At 32.6% G+C, this 17,289-nt stretch overlaps 2 protein-coding genes across 2 annotated transcripts in view; both read left to right on the forward strand.

The window, feature by feature from the left end:
- Positions 1–3,199: 3,199 nt before the first annotated feature.
- On the forward strand, positions 3,200–6,477 carry LOC143055674 (toll-like receptor 4). Its single transcript, XM_076228831.1, has one exon. It carries the CDS (start codon positions 3,605–3,607, stop codon positions 6,095–6,097), a length of 2,493 nt encoding a protein of 830 aa, XP_076084946.1. The 5' UTR covers positions 3,200–3,604; the 3' UTR covers positions 6,098–6,477.
- A 9,815-nt stretch (positions 6,478–16,292) lies between these two features.
- LOC143053935 (16 kDa calcium-binding protein-like) overlaps positions 16,293–17,289 on the forward strand; it is a 43,371-nt gene continuing 42,374 nt past the window's right edge. The window contains exon 1 of the mRNA XM_076226740.1: positions 16,293–16,422. Coding sequence (XP_076082855.1) covers positions 16,406–16,422 — 17 coding nt within the window. The 5' untranslated portion in view covers positions 16,293–16,405. The remainder of the gene's footprint in view (positions 16,423–17,289) is intronic.

Below are 17,289 nucleotides of genomic sequence, written 5' to 3' on the forward strand. Positions count from 1 at the left end.
ACAAAGGGTTGTCTGATGCGTCTGAAAATTTCAGGGCAACTATAAATGTTGACCTAATGAACAAATTCACTCCATGTCAGATTTGCTCTAAATGCTTTAGTTTCGGAGATATAGGTCAAAAACTGCAAGTTATTTTTCAGATAAGTGTTAAAGTTAATGGACGAAATTCTCACTTGGCGCTTTATACCAGGTGACTTAAAACAAAAAATTAGGTAAAAATCGTCATTAATTGCAATAGTTAAAATAAGGAACTAACAGAACTGAAATAAGATATATTCGTAAGAAATGTCATTATTTGGCGGCAAGGACTTATTCCGTACAATAATTTAAGAAAATCAAAAATAGAAGAAGAACTTCATTTACAGCCGATTGCATTGAGCGTGTAAGTAACGGTAATATATTTGGTTAGCTTTGATTGCTAGCTGAACCGCAAAGTTATTGTAAGGTAAACTTTCCTTCTTTAAGAGTAGACTAATCTATCTGTCTGTAGGACTCAGCTACTTCGAAAGGAGGGTAGCATTATAGTATACTTTACCTAGTAATGACTTCACCGTTCAGCTAGCAATCAAGCTAACCAAAGATATTACCTTTACTTACACATCCAATGCATCCGATGATACCATATTTCTGCGAAAAACGCGTGTTATATTTCAATTTATCAGGTTAAATAATAACGTGATCTTGCATTGAGGTACTTGTTGATACCCAAGATTTATGTGATCTCAACTCGTTAGTTAAAGCAACATTCAACTACAATTGCAGTCTTTATAAAGGTATATTTTTTTTAATTCACTTTAGAATTGTAAGAAAAATATGTTTAACGATAAGTAAATGTTATTTTGAAAATGCATTCAATGCGATCCGAAAAGAAAATATTTAAGAAATAATTCATGGCAGCCGTAGATTTGTTTTCATTTAACCATTGGTTGGGCATTTATATTCGATTATTTCACCCTGAGTGTTAGCGAGGGGTAAAATACAAATATAAATGCCCAACCCATGGTTAAATGAAAACATATCTTCGGCTGCCATGAACTATTTCGATTCTAATAGGACAAATTCGGTAATTTTGTTAACCGTGAAAGCCCTATACATACTATACTGTTTTGGCTGTTCCGTTTTACCCAATTTTCATAATATTAGTAGAGATTTTACCATGAAAAATAAATTAAAATGGACAGATTTTGTTATGTGAACTGGGGGTTTTGATGTAAAAAATTGAAATATCTGGTAGCATAAATAAGTTGGTCAGAACCTTGCCACTAATGGCATGCCACAAAACCAGGTTCAACCCACCATTTTTTTCTTAAAATGCCCTGTACCAGGTCAGGAAAATGGCCATTGTTATATTATAGTTACTTTCTGTGTGTGTTACATTTTAATGTTGTGTTTCTGTTCGTAGTTCTCTTATATTTGACACGTTTCTTTCAGTTTTAGTTTGTAACCAGGATTTGTTTTTTCTCTATCGATTTATGAATTTCGAAGTGCGGTTTAGTTATGTTGCCTTTATTTTTACAAAGCACACACTTTCTCAGTAAAGTAAAACATAAGTAGAATATAATTACAAGGGTATATAAAAATAGTACCAACACTGTAAAATACCCTCGTCACGTCGAAATAAACTATCAAAAGAAACACAATTGCACGAAGCGAAACAAGGGAAAAAACTGTAATACAAACAAAAGGACACACAAAACCTCATTACGCATTATCTATAAGTAATCTTCATTTTTTTCTAGTAGAACCTGAACGTTGAATTCTTTTATACAAGTCTCTGACTAAACCCTGCCTCATTAGTTTTGTTTTACCTTAACCATGTTAACAATCTTGAAGTTATCTAAATTTTGCGTGGCAGCTGCAAGCTCTCGAATTTCGTATGAGTAAATAAAATGTACTTCATGCGCAGATGAAGATGGTTAATTAGTGCATAGGTCAGGAAATGTATTTTTCAAAAGTAAAATCGTCTCGTTTTTCATAGATTCAAGGTGACTAATGTTTTTAAATTCGTGGTGAATATATAAAAATGCGAATAAGTATGTCTATGGGTATATTAATAAGTTCCTGTCAGAAAGTTTGGATTGTTAACATGATTAATGGAAAGAAGAATTTTAGGTAAACATTATGTTCGCTCCGCTTGTTTTTGAATTTTTGTCAGATATTCAGAATCCTCTGGTTTTGTCCATCGAGTTCCCAATAAAACAAAAACTTTTCTTTCCATAATTTTATTACATGTAGTTTTAAAAGCCATATTTGAAATGATTATAAAATCCTTGATATTTTTCCATTATTTTGCAAGAAAAAAGGTGCCAATGTTAAATGAAAGAAAAATCTAGAGAGAAATAGTTCCCGCCAAATTTCAATGATTAATATCTCGAAAACAAGCACTCTGACCCTCAATTTTTTTCTGCTTTTTAGTTCCTTTTTTTGACATACTATCAATATATATACATATAGTTTTTGAAAATTTGTTATTTTGAAACAGAGTAACGAACATCCTTAAGAAGATGTGGTATGAGTGCCAATGAGTAACTCTCAATCCAAGTCACAAGCTGTAAACGTCAACCATTATATAAGTCAAAGTACGGTCTTCAACATTGAGTCTTCGCTCATACAGAACAGCAAGCTATTAAAAGAGCCCCAAAATTACAACCGTAAATCCTTTCAAACGGGAAAACCAACAGTCTAATCTGTATAAAAAACATCAACGGGAAACACTTATAAACTGCATCAACAAACGACAATTACTGAAAATCAAATTCCTGTTTAGAACAGGTGCAAACAAATGCCGCAGATATACCTGTATGTAAAATTAACTGATCAAGCTTCGTGAAGGAACTTCGACTTAGACGAAAGCAAGGAGAGGGAGAAGAAAATAGGGTTTTTGTTGTTTATTTTTTCTTTCACAGAAAAGGGTTAACAAATAAAATTTTAATTTTAGATTTTGCTGAATGTTTGTGCACATACATTATTACAGAGATATCTATACTTTTAGCTGTCACAGGAAAGAAAATCTCAAAAAAGCAATATTTAACTAAAGTAATTATGTCAATTAATTCTTTTCAACTTTTGATTCTCGTTAACTATATTTAATATTTATATCATACTTTCAGAAAATGTATAATATATTTGCATTCAAGTAGATTTAAGAGCATACTTGACCAGCTAATGACATCTGTATCTATATTTAACAAACTAATATTTTTATCTGTAAATGAGGAAGTTTTCTAAAATGTTCTATCTCAAAATTTCAGAATCAGTATACAATAAACCTTCTTTTCAGTGCAGACATATTTCAAAATTATTATAAAATGGAACTTAAAAACCGTAAACATTATAGGAAAATATTACCCTGATCACTGAAGTAAAAGGAAAGTTGTAAACTTGGATAGTTCCGCGCTCTCTTACAGTCGGTGTCCTCCTGACGTAAAAGGGTGATTTGAGTGAGCGGAATATAAGGACTGGATTATTCGGGTTAGAAATTCCGAGGATTATTGACTCAGCATATGTACGTAAATATCACTGTATTGAATGATAAGTTCCGTAAATAGTGAGAACAAGGTGCTCAAAAATTAAATTTCCATTTCTCTGTGTTACTACAGCTACAATGAATATTCTAAGGATAGTTTACTTAGCGTCGTTATTCCTCATAGATAAAAGTCTTTCTGCAAAGTGTACAACAACTAGAACCGGAAATGACGTGAGTACAGATTGCCATGGAAAAGGTTTCCGGTATGTGCCTAAAAATATTCCTAACGATACTACATATTTGGACCTGTCTGCCAATGAGTTGTTCGTTATATTTAACTTCGCGTTTTCAAGACTAAAACATGTTTCTAGTTTGAAGTTATCATCGGCACAAATATCAGTTATCGAGTCAAACGCGTTTTCTGGATTAGTTAAACTGACTTCTTTGGACCTGTGCAATAACACACTAGATATCCATTCTTTACCGGAGACTGTTTTTGATTCATTATCTTTTTTGAGGATTTTAGATTTATCACAGAATAACTTCCGTTATTATCCTGAGAAAATTTTAGTAAAATTATCAGAGTTAGAGAGATTATCAATCAATGGTATAAACGACCAAACTTTTGGAAACGGTTTTCGTTCTTTACGTAAATTAACATATCTGAAGTTTGAACCTTGTACGATAACCAGAATGGACAACAACACATTTGATGTTTTCAAGAACATACAATTAAAGGAACTGATTTTTCAATGTAAGATAAGGTACGTGGAACCAGGCGCTCTCAACCCATTTAAGTTAATAGAAAGACTCGATATTTCAAAGAACTTTAATGTCCGGATATCGTATCTGCTGCAATTACTTAACGGTCTTATGGACAGAATTGTGACATCAATAGACTTTAGCCACAATTTCAGAACTATCCCAGCCGCTGACGTATTATTGGCGTCACAGTTTGCAATGATTGGTGCAGTCTGCGTAAAAGAAGTCGATTTGACTCGTAACCAAATAATATCGATACAGTCAGGAGGAATAAATCTAATGAAACATAAAAATTGCTTAGAAAAACTTATTCTCAAAGAAAATAGTATATGGGGTGACAGGAGTATTGCCATAGAAATTGTTAAACTGGTTAACCTTCGTTGGTTAGATATTTCGAATCAGGCAACGATACACGTCAAAACGAATGCTTACAAAAACAAAACTTGTTTACGTCGCCTAGATATGACAGATACAAACTATTCCTCTGACAGATTAACGTTTGCATTCCAACTACCACGTAATCTGCAATATATCGACGCATCATATTTGGGCGCAAGAGATAGTGGTTTAGTTAATCTTAATTTCACAAATGCTGGTAAATTAGATTTCTTAAATCTAGCTGGTAATAAATTCGTAAATTGTCTTGGACATTTCCATGGACTGTCACATTTACAAACACTGGACATATCGGATTTTAATTGTAGTGAGCTTGATCTAAAGATGATTAGTTTTATGCCATACCTCAAAACACTAATTAGCAGAAGAACACATTTAAATGTCGGATTACAAAATGATGTAAATGGTGAATTTTTAAAACAGTTATTTGGGCTGAAACAGATTGACTTCTCAGAAAATGACTTTGTTACGTTTAATAAACACATGTTTGTATCACAATATCGTTCCCTCATTTCACTGGATTTATCAAATAACAAATTTTCAAAATTTCCAATTCCAATTAACAAATTTTCAACTTTAAAGAAATTAAGTCTCGTTCAAAATCGAATTGCTTTTCTGCAGAAATCTGATATGAATCAATTGGAGAACTACCAACGTGATAAACAAATCAACTTTGAGCTTCTTTTGAATGACAATAATTTCGTTTGCAATTGTGATTCGATCGATTTTGTGAGATGGCTCCAGGAAACAAAAGTTACACTAGATAAAAACCGCAATTACTCGTGTGTGTATATTGATAACAGCAAGAAAACAACAGTTTATGCATACACGCATCTTGAATTCATTGAGAGTAAATGCCTCAGTAAGGTATGGCTTACCATTACAATAATTCTTGTGGTGGTTTTTCTTCTACTTTTCACAGCAAGTTCCTTAGCCTACAAATATAGAATAACTCTACATTTTTGGTACCTTCATATCCGCCGAAAGTACCGCCATTACACAGCACTGGAAGGAGATTCTAAAGAGTACAAGTATAATGCATTCGTTGCTTATTGTACTGCAGATGAAGAATGGGTTTGTGTGTCTCTCGTTAATTATTTGGAAAAGACAAATGGTTTGTCATTATGTTTACACGATAGAGATTTTGCAGCTGGGAGGCTCATTATGGATAATATCATAGACGCCATTTTTGAAAGCAAAAAAGTGGTCCTTGTTATCAGTAAAGAATTCCTAAAAAGTTCATGGTGTGAGTTCGAACTTGATATGGCGAGAATGAAAATGTTTCAAGACAACAGAGATATGTTGGTCGTTGTCCTGTTGGACAAACTTTCTCCTTCACAAATGCCAATTTCCTTACAGAGAATCTGGAACAAAGTGACATGCCTAGAAGTTGATGAAATAATCTATACAAATCAAAATTGCAATTTTGAACATTTATTCTGGAAAAGATTATATGAAGCAGTCGTGATGTGATGTAAATGGAAATTTAAATGTTGATTTTAATATGACTGCTTCTTTCGCTTTGTGAATAAACCCATTCTCTAAATCTAATAAAATTTGTTTGCACATGCGTATATTGACTACAGCAGAATAATGAATTTTATCAAATTGGCATGCATTTAATATATTTCATTAACTTAACACATTTCCAAACTCTTAAAGGATGCACATGTTGTTACTAATTCATTTATTATGACTGTAATGTGTTGCAAATGAAAATTGACATATTTGACCTAAATACGACAGCCGTTCATGCTGGCTGTTCAAACTCCTCCCTCTGAAAAATCACATTGTCAGTCGTTTGTTTTTTACAATAAAAAAGTAGGTTCATGGAAGAACTTACATAAACGCTGTACACTTATATGTATTCATCGGAAATAGATATTACCTTAATTGTGCTATTCAGAATCGAAATAATTGATGCAAGCAATGCAATACGTTTTTGTTGTTTTAACATTGGTAGGCATTATATTCGTGTTATTTTAGCCCTCACTATCGCTCGGGCAAAAATAATCAAAATTATAATGCCTTCCCATGTTAAAACTACAATAAAGAATAGCTTGCATCCATTATTTCTCAATCAATAATAATGTTTTCTGTAGCTATTTCCTTTGCAATTTTCAAATTGTCAAGGTTCCCTTGAACGTGACTTGATTAGTCCTTGTTTAAATTTTCGGCTGGAATTAAGCTTACATTTATCGATATGTCCATCTCTTTTCCAAATAGCAAGTAGAAGGGTGAAAGTTCTGATGATGGTGACAGACTCTTTCGGAATGCCAATAGACAATAGCATGTAAAATAATACTTCTGTTGCATGGCCCAGTAAGTTTGATCAACTCCAAGTTTCATATGTCATGGTATGCTGTCATTAGATTAGATTACAGACTACGAGGACAGACGAGTTGTTTAATAAAACAACCATCTTTTTGTTTATCTCTTGATCATGGTTGATATAAGTGATACAGTACCCCATCTCGTAGACCATATTGATTGGATTCAGCTAGTGTCTTCTGTTGATATAAGTGATACAGTACCCCATCCCGTAGACCATATTGATTGGATTCAGCTAGTGTCTTCTGATTTTTGTCTTTGTTGTTTGGAATTTTTCAACTATGCAGTTTAGCATAAATGTCTTTAATGTCTGGACAGTCTTTTTGTAATCAACCAATGTCTCTTGGATCTGTTGTTTTTACATCAACTGATTGTTTTGGCTTTCATGGATTTCCATTGTACATCAATGATGTTTCTAGAGGCTCATGTCTGTCTTGTAATGCATTGAGTTGGACATGTGGTTTGACATCTTCAGGTTCCTCTGCAGTGACATCAGATGTTTTGTTGTTTTCTCCTTATCGATGACTTATGTCGAAGGTAAATACCTGATGAAGAACTGCCCATCTCGCTAACCGACCTGTTGATGGCTTAATACTTGTTAAATATGTCAATGTATTGTGGTCTGTATAAATTTTGAACTTGTCGTTAGCAAGGTATACATGATATCTTTTAATACCGCTTTCTACTGCAAGACATTCTTATGCTCTTCAACTTCGTAATTTATTTGGCCTTTTAAATAATTTTTGATTCGAGCGTCACTGATGAGTCTTTTGTAGACGAACGCGCGTCTGGCGTAAGTGCAAAATTTTAGTACTAGTATATATGATGATATAAAAAAGAAGATGTGGTATGATTGCCAATGAGACAACTATCCACAAAAGACCAAAATAACACAGACATTAACAACTATAGGTCACCGAGTTTATTTTCCCTGATATTTCATTTTTGTTCTGCATTTGATTAAGTTCTACCATTACCTTTTACTTACCTATTAGTCTTTAAGATAACAGGCAAATTTAGGGGGAATAGGAAAATAATTATTAGAGGGCAAAAAAAAACAATAAGGAGTTGAATAACATTTCGATTCATTTGTAAACATTCTCATGCTGATCATTTGTGCTTTAAAAGTTTAGATCTATCTATCATTGATTTTATGACATAAGGCAACTAGAGGCTCTGAAGAGCCTGTGTCGCTCACTTTGGTCTATGTGCATATTAAAAAAAAGGACACACATTATAGACAAGAATGGAATTGATGACAAAATTCTATGTTTTATGGTGATGATGACTTGTTTGTAAATCTTACTTTACTGAACATTATTGCTATTTACAATCATTTCTATCTATAATGACTTTAGCCCAGTAGTTTCAGAGAAACAGATTTTTGTAAAAGTAAACAAAAGTTGATGAAAAATTGTGAAAAATTGACTTTAGAGGGCAATAACATTTTAAGGGGTCAATTGATAGATTGATCATGTTGGGTTATTTGTAGACATTACTTTGCTAAATAATTTTGCTCTTTACAGTTTATATCTACCTAATATAATATTTAAGATAATAACCAAAAACTTTAAAATTTCCTTAAAATTACCAATATTCATGGGCAGAAACTCAACAGGGGGTTGAGAAATGCGTCTGAAAATGTAAAGACAGATGGATCCTCATCAATTAAACATTTTACCCCATGTCAGATTTGCTCTCAATGCTTTAGTTTCAGAGATATAAGTCAAAAACTGCATTTTACCCCCATGTTCTGTTGTTAGCCATGGTGGCCATCTTGGTTAATGGCAGGGTCAGTGGATACATTTTTAAACAAGATATCGTAAGGATGATTCAGGCTAATTTGATTTTATTTTGCCAAGTAGTTTCAGAGGAGAAGACTTTTATAAAGATTAAGAACATTTAAGAAAAATTGTGAAAAATGTACATTAAAGAGCAATAATTCTTTATGGTGTCAATTGACAATTTTGGTCATGTTGATTTATTTGTAGATCTTACTGTGCTAACAATTCAGCTGTTCACAGTTTATCTCTATTATATTATAATATTCAAGATAGTAACCAAAAACTTCAAAATTTCAGTAAAATTGCCAATTCATGGGCAGCAACCCAACAAGGGATTGTTTGATGCGTCTGAAAATTTCAGGGCAGATATAGATCTTGACCTAATGAACAAATTCAATCCATGTCAGATTTGCTTTAAATGCTTTAGTTTCAGAGAAATAAGTCAAAAACTGCATTTACCCCCCCCCCCGGTCTATTTCAGCCAATGCGGCCATCTTGGTTGATGAGCGGGGTCATCGGATACAATTTTCAAACTAGATACTAGAAGGGTGATTTAGGCTAAGCTTAGTTTTACATGGCCCAGTAGTTTCAGAGGAGACGATTTGTGTAAAGTTAACGGACGAAATGCTCACTTGATGCTTTGTGCCAGGTGGCTAAAAACGGGAAAATAGGTGAAAATCTTCATTAATTGCAATAGCTAAAATAAGGAACCGACTGAAAAATGTGTTCATGTAAACTTATTTGTAGATTGTATCTTGCTGATAATTTTTGCTTTTAAAGATTCTACGGGTCTATCATAGTTTTTTAAAAAATATTAGGCAAATAATGCTAAAAAATTGTTAAAAACCTTTAAAGGGATATAACTCGTATAAGGAGTCATCTGATGATTTTGCCATTTGACTTATATATAGACTTTGCCTTCAAAAGTTTGTTTCTGTCTATAATGATTTCCAAGATCAAAGGCAATATTATTTATTTTAAAAGGGGAAAATTCGACATGTAACAGAAATAACTCCTGTAAAAAGTCGTTCGATAGTTTTGACGTTAAAAAAATAACAAGTAAAGCGTAGCATTCTGAACATGTTTGCCTTGTCTAATCCTATCTATTATTATAATAGCGCTTTTCAAAATAATAATAAAAAAAAAGCATTTTACCCCTTTATTCAATTTTGAGCCATGTAGGCCATCTTGGTTGGCAGGTTGGGTCATCAGACATATTTTGTAAACTAGATACCCAAACAATTGTTGTGGCCAAGTTTTGTTATATTTTACCAAGTCGTTGCAGTTGATAAAGTTAACAAACAACGACAAACGAAGGACGTCCAGTGATGAGACAAACTCAATTGGGCCTTTGGGCCAGGTAAGCTCAAAAGGAGAAAACGTTATTTCCTCATTTAAGCATTATCAAGATGGACTGCACATGATTCAAAATAACAGTAATACTTTTTGAGGAATGTCAAAACGGAACCGAAATAAAACTGATTATTAGATAATACTTACTGTAAGAACTAAAATAATATATATTCGCGAGAAATGTCAAAATGATAACCATCGTCATTATTTGGCGGGAAGGACTTACTGCGTACAATAGCTTAAGAAAACCAAAAATGAAAAAGGAACTTCATTTACAGCCGATTGCATTAAGCGTGTAAGTAACGGTAATATCTTTGGTTAGCTTGATTGCTAGCTGAACCACAAAGTCATTGGCAGGTACACTACCCTTCTTTAAGAGTAGACTAGTCCGCCGACAGATAACCAATCTATATGTCTGTAGGACTCAGATACTTCGAAAGGAGGGTAGTATACCTTAACTAATAATGACTTCACCGTTCAGCTAGAAAGCAAGCTAACTAAAGATATTACCTTTCCCTACACACTCAATTTCATCGGATGAAACCATATTTCAGCGAAAAGCATGTTACATTTCAATTTATCATATTACATAATAACGTGAAATTGCAAGGGGGCACTTGTTGATACCAAAGATTTCTGTGATATCAACTCGTTTTCTCAAGCCACATGAATTACATTTGCAGTCTTTATAAAGGTATATTTTTTGTAATTCACTTTAGAATTTGTAAAAAAAAAATATGTTCCACAATAAGTAAATGTTATTTTGAAAATGCATTCAATGCGATCCGAAAAAAAAAATATTGTCTAATAACCAGGCTTTCAATTTTACACTAGTGTATATAATTATAAAAGGAGATTCCCAGTTCTTAAGGGAGTTCGCTTCTCAGTTTCAAAATAATTAACTTTTCAAAACATTAGTTTATATTGATAGGGGATAAATAAAGGAATTCAAAGAGCAAACAAAATATGTAGGTCATCGTGCTTGTTTTCGAGATATTAGCCATTGAAATTTTGGCGGGAAACTATTCTCTCTTGACTTTTCATAGCTTTATCATTGACAACTTTAAGTTCTAAAAAACTATTAAAAAATAATTAAAAGTTAATAAAACTTTTACACATGGCTTATCATTATACATTTAAAAGATTTACAAAAAGAAAATTGCGGGATACCGGGCAAATTTTTTCAAGGCATTCAAATAGATAAAACCAGAGGATTCCGATATTCTGACAAAAAATCCAAAACATGACAAGCCAGCTTCCTTAAAGGGAGCAACAATTTAATTTCAAAGGGAGGTATGGTTTTTTTTCTGATACAGAAAATTTTTGACCATCTTTTTTAGTTTTTCAACGCTGTGAATCAAACTTTTTATCTAAAATCTTTAACTATAAATTATGGGGGAAATCTGGATTCAGAATTTTTCCTTTTTTTATCTCTGCATGACCACAATATTTTTTTCATTATATTTGTAAGGATCGGAATATTTTTAAACGAATAACCCTTACCCCACCCCCTTGAAGTTAAATTATCGTTCCCTAAATGGACATTATACAAAAATGAGACGCTTTGGAGAAAATGTAACTTTTTAGAAAAAAAGTAGACTGGATCAGGGTTTTGTGTATTGACATTATTTGAATATCTCTTCTTACTCTTTAAAAAAAAAATCGAGCTATTTTCTGACCCACTACAATCACTACCAATACGTCCACATATGATTGTACAGACTATAAATCAGGTACTAAAACGTAGGAGACAAACGAATTTTTACCAGAATATCGGCTTACGGTATTTATAAATGTACGAATTGGTTGACCGTAATGAAATAACTGTTTCACAGATGATATCGGATATGGTAACTACAACCCCCTTCCCTTTTAATGAATGTGACCTAACGAATTAGACTATTTACCGGATTTGTAAAAACATGAACTACACGACGAGTGCCTCATGTGGAGCAGGATCTTCTTACCCTTCATGAGCACCTGAGATCACCCACAGTTTTTGGTGGGGTTCGTGTTGCTCCGTCTTTAGTTTTCTATGTTGTTTCTTGTGTACTATTATTTAAAATTGAGAATAGAAATGGGGAATATTTCAAAGAGACAACAACCCGACCATAGAACAGACAACAGCAGAAGGTCACCAACAGGTCTTCAATGCAGCGAGAAATTCCCGCACCCAAAGGCGTCTTTCAGCTGGCCCCTAAACAAATATATATACTAGTTCAGTGATAATGAACGCCATACTAAACTCGAAATTGTACACAAAAAACTGAAAATAAAAATAATACAAGACTAACAAAGGCCAGAGACTCCTGACTTGGGACAGGCGCAAAAATGCAGCGGTGTTTAACATGTTTATGAGGTCTCAACCTTCCCCTATACCTCTAGCAATGTAGAAAAGTAAAAGCATAACAATACTATTATTTGTCTGTTTGTCTTTTTCATTTTTAGCCATGGCGTTAACGTTGTCAGTTTATCATGTTTATTTCGATTTATGAACTCTTCCTCTGGTATCTTTCGCCCCTGTTTTATGTAATCATAGTGATATTTTATACTACATGATATATATATCTTCTTAGATGTGGTATGAGTGCCAATGAGACAATCCTCCATCCAAGTCACCATTTGTAAAAGAAAAATCAATATAGGTCAACACGGAGCCTTGACTCACACCGACAAGTAAGAAATGAAAAATCCCGAAATTGACTACTGTTAAACCAATCAACAGAAAAATTAACAGTCTAATCTATATACAAAACGAGAAATGAGAAACACTTATGAACCACATTAACAAACTATCTATAATACTAAAATTACGAGATCCAATTTGTCAGCCGTCATCGGGTAAAAACGACAAATCAAAGAATTCAACTCTATATATAGCTAATATAGGACAATGGTGTAGATTAAAAATTACACCACTCAAGACCCTTTTGTTTTCCACATAATTAATATTGCCAACAATTAACAAGTTCCGGGTCGAATCCGATACCGATACCAATAATATATTCACCTGTTACCTATTACCTTATCTGTACGTTCCGCATTTGACAGGCGCACCACCAAACGGTGTATTTAGGATTTTGCTATATACACGAGTCATAATCAAAGGTACGTTTCGCATTTGACAGGCGCACCACCAAACGGTGTACATGTATTTAGGATTTTGTTATATACACGGGTCATAATCAAAGGGTACGTTCCGCATTTGACAGGCGCACCACCAAACGGTGTATTTAGGATTTTGCTATATACACGAGTCATAATCAAAGGTACGTTTCGCATTTGACAGGCGTACCACCAAACGGTGTACATGTATTTAGGATTTTGCTATATACACGGGTCATAATCAAAGGGTACGTTCCGCATTTGACAGGCGCACCACCAAACGGTGTATTTAGGATTTTGCTATATACACGGGTCATAATCAAAGGGCCGACACTACTAAAATCAATCTTTGTCAAATTTTTCCCTATTGTAGTTTTATTCAGCAATCAGCAAGACTTTCTAAGGGACGGTGCATTATTTATCAAGCAGGGGGGACCGGTGCAAATGGTAAGGGGACATGTACTTTTTTCAACGTGCAAAGTAGTGGGACCTGATGATTTTTCATTATCTTAATGCATGGGACATACACTTTTTTCAAATGCTTAAGTAGTAAACATTTTATTTTAATTAGCCCAAAAATACACACAAGAAACATTCAAACAGAAACAGAATATGATAAACAATTTTAGTTTTGACTGGCGTAAATCAGCCCATCTAACTAAATTAAATATTGATCTTACAAAATTCAAGCTTATTAGGTAGTTTGATTTATTGCTGTGAAATGAAAGAATTTAATTTTACAATAGGTAAAAAAAAAAAATAATATATAAATTCAGATAGGCATCTTTAATTTTTTTTATAACTTTTTCAAATCAACTTGGATTTTCATCAAACTATGCAGCTATCTTAGATATATATTAAGCTTACTGAATCCCAGGTCATTTTGTTTTCTGTTGTATTGCTGTCAAATTCAAGAATTAAATTAATCTAGGTAAAAAAGCTAGAATTTGCATTTTGAACAAAATAGAGATAGTACACTTTAATTATTTTAATAACTTTTTCAAATCAACTTGGATTTTCATCAAACTATGCAGCTATCTTAGATATATATTTAGCTTACTGAATCTCATGTAATTTAGTTTTTTGTTGTATTGCTGTAAAATTTAAGAATTACAGTAATCTTGGTAAAAGAAGCTAGGATTTGCAATTCAGACAAAATAGAGATAGTATATATATACTTTAATTTTTTTAATAACTTTTTCAAAACAACTTGGATTTTCATCAAACTATGCAGCTATCTTAGATATATATTAAGCTTACTGAATCCCAGGTCATTTTGTTTTTTGTTGTATTGCTGTCAAATTTAACAATTAAATTAATCCATGTCAAAAAAGGTAGAATTTGCAGTTCGAACAAAATAGAGATAGTACACTTTAATTTTTTTTATAACTTTTTCAAATCAACTTGGATTATCATCAAACTATGCAGCTATCTTAGATATATATTAAGCTTACTGAATCCCAGGTCATTTTGTTTTTTGTTGAATTGCTGTCAAATTCAAGAATTAAATTAATCTAGGTAAAAAAAGCTAGAATTTGCATTTTGAACAAAATAGAGATAGTACACTTTAATTATTTTAATAACTTTTTCAAATCAACTTGGATTTTCATCAAACTATGCAGCTATCTTTGATATATATTAAGCTTACTGAATCCCAGGTCATTTTGTTTTTTGTTGTATTGCTGTCAAATTTAACAATTAAATTAATCTAGGTAAAAAAAGGTAGAATTTGCAGTTCGAACAAAATACAGAGGTACACTTTAATTTTTTTAATTACTTTTTCAAATCAACTTGGATTATCATCAAACTAAGCAGCTATCTTAGATATATATTAAGCTTACTGAATCCCAGGTCATTTTGTTTTTTGTTGAATTGCTGTCAAATTTAACAATTAAATTGTAAAGTGTACTACCTCTATTTTGTTCGAACTGCAAATTCTACCTTTTTTTACCTAGATTTATCTAATTCTTAAATTTGACAGCAATACAACAAAAAACAAAATGACCTAAGATTCAGTAAGCTTAATATATCTCTAAGATAGCTGCATAGTTTGATGCAAATCCAAGTTGATTTGAAAAAGTTATTAAAAAAATTAAAGATGCCTATCTTAATTGCAAATCCTAGCTTTTTTTTACCAAGATTACTTTAATTCTTAAATTTTACAGCAATATAACAAAAAACTTAATGACATGGGATTCAGTAAGCTTAATATATATCTAAGATAGCTGCATAGTTTGATGAAAATCCAAGTTGATTTGAAAAAGTTATAAAAAAAATTAAAGATGCCTATCTGAATTTATATATAAATAATTTTTATTTTTACCTATTGTAAAATTAAATTCTTTCATTTCACAGCAATAAATCAAACTACCTAATAAGCTTGAATTTTGTAAGATCAATATTTAATGTAGTTAGATGGGCTGATTTACATCAGTCAAAACTAAATTTGAAGGTTAAGACTAGTGAGAATATTAAAATGATTGTCGAAAAACATTTATATCACAATAAATATTGTTGCTTTACATTATTTAAGGTACAGATTGTGTTTTTATTCACTCAATATATTCATGATATTCATGGGACACATACTTTTTTAATGAATAGAGGTCATGGGACATAACTTTTTTTCCTATGACATCAGCATGGGACAATACTTTTTTCCAAACAGGTTTTGCGATTTGCACCGGTCCCCCCTGCTTGATAAATATTGCACCGTCCCTAAGATAACTAATATGGGACAATGATGTTGATTAAAAAATACTCCATTCCTGGATAGCCAGGACCTTTTGTTTTCCAAATAATTAATATTACCAATAATTGACAAGTTCCAGGTCGACGGGTTCAAACGGAAAGATTTGAAAGCAAAGAAAACTGTGTATCTTATAATCGACATGACTTTATCAGATGACAATACCAATTACTAAAATAAGGCTTAGGCATAGTTGTATACTTTAATTCAGTTACGGACCAGCGATATCACGGGTGTGTACTTGTAACTACTAAACATACATATTTTGGGCATAAATATGAATTTAATTTAGTTCTATAAATATATAAATAATTTCTCAGAAATTTACCTAGCCATATAAATAGAACCAATACTACGCTATACAATGTGTGTCAGATGTTGCAACCATTAATTAAAAAGTCGTCAGAAATGTGACATATCTTTATTGAATATTTATTTATTTGTAACTTGGATGTAAATATGGGACAGAAACACAGGTATGTTAAAAATACCAATTAATACGTATATATATATAATACGTTTTCTCGTGTAAGACGATGGATTAATTGTTCAGCTGCTTGTTCAATGTTCGTGGCTAATATTACATTGATTCATTGTTAGGTCTACGAAGCAATGTCCGTGGCAAATATTACATTGATTCATTGTTAAGTCTACGAGGTTCAATGCCCGAGTCAAATATTACATTGATTCATTGTTAGGTCTAGGAGGTTCAATGTTCGTTGCAAATATTACATTGATTCATTGTTAGGTCTAGGAGGTTCAACGTCCGTGGCAAATATTACATTGATTCATTGTTAGGTCTAGGAGGTTCAATGTCCGTGGCAAATATTACATTGATTCATTGTTAGGTCTAGGAGGTTCAATGTCCGTGGCAAATATTACATTGATTCATTGTTAGGTCTAAGAAGTTCAATGTCCGTGGCAAATATTACATTGATGCATTGTTAGGTCTAGGAGGTTCAATGCCCATGGCAAATATTACGTTGATTCATTGTTAGGTCTAGGAGGTTCAATGTCCATGGTAAATATTACAATGATTCATTGTTAGGTCTACGAGGCAATGGCCATGGCAAATATTACATTGATTCATTGTTAGGTCTAGGAGGTTCAATGTCCATGGCAAATATTACAATGATTCATTGTTGGGTCTAGGAGGTTCAATGTACGTGACAAATATTACATTGATTCATTGTTAGGTCTACGAGGCAATGTCCGTGGCAAATATTATATTGATTCGTTGTTAGGTCTACGAGGCAATGTTCATGGCAAATATTATATTGATTCATTGTTAGGTCTAGGAGGTTCAATGTCCGTGGCAAATATTACATTGATTCATTGTTAGG

The sequence above is a fragment of the Mytilus galloprovincialis genome, chromosome 12 (genome assembly GCF_965363235.1).
Source record: "Mytilus galloprovincialis chromosome 12, xbMytGall1.hap1.1, whole genome shotgun sequence".
NCBI classification, from domain to species: domain Eukaryota; kingdom Metazoa; phylum Mollusca; class Bivalvia; order Mytilida; family Mytilidae; genus Mytilus; species Mytilus galloprovincialis.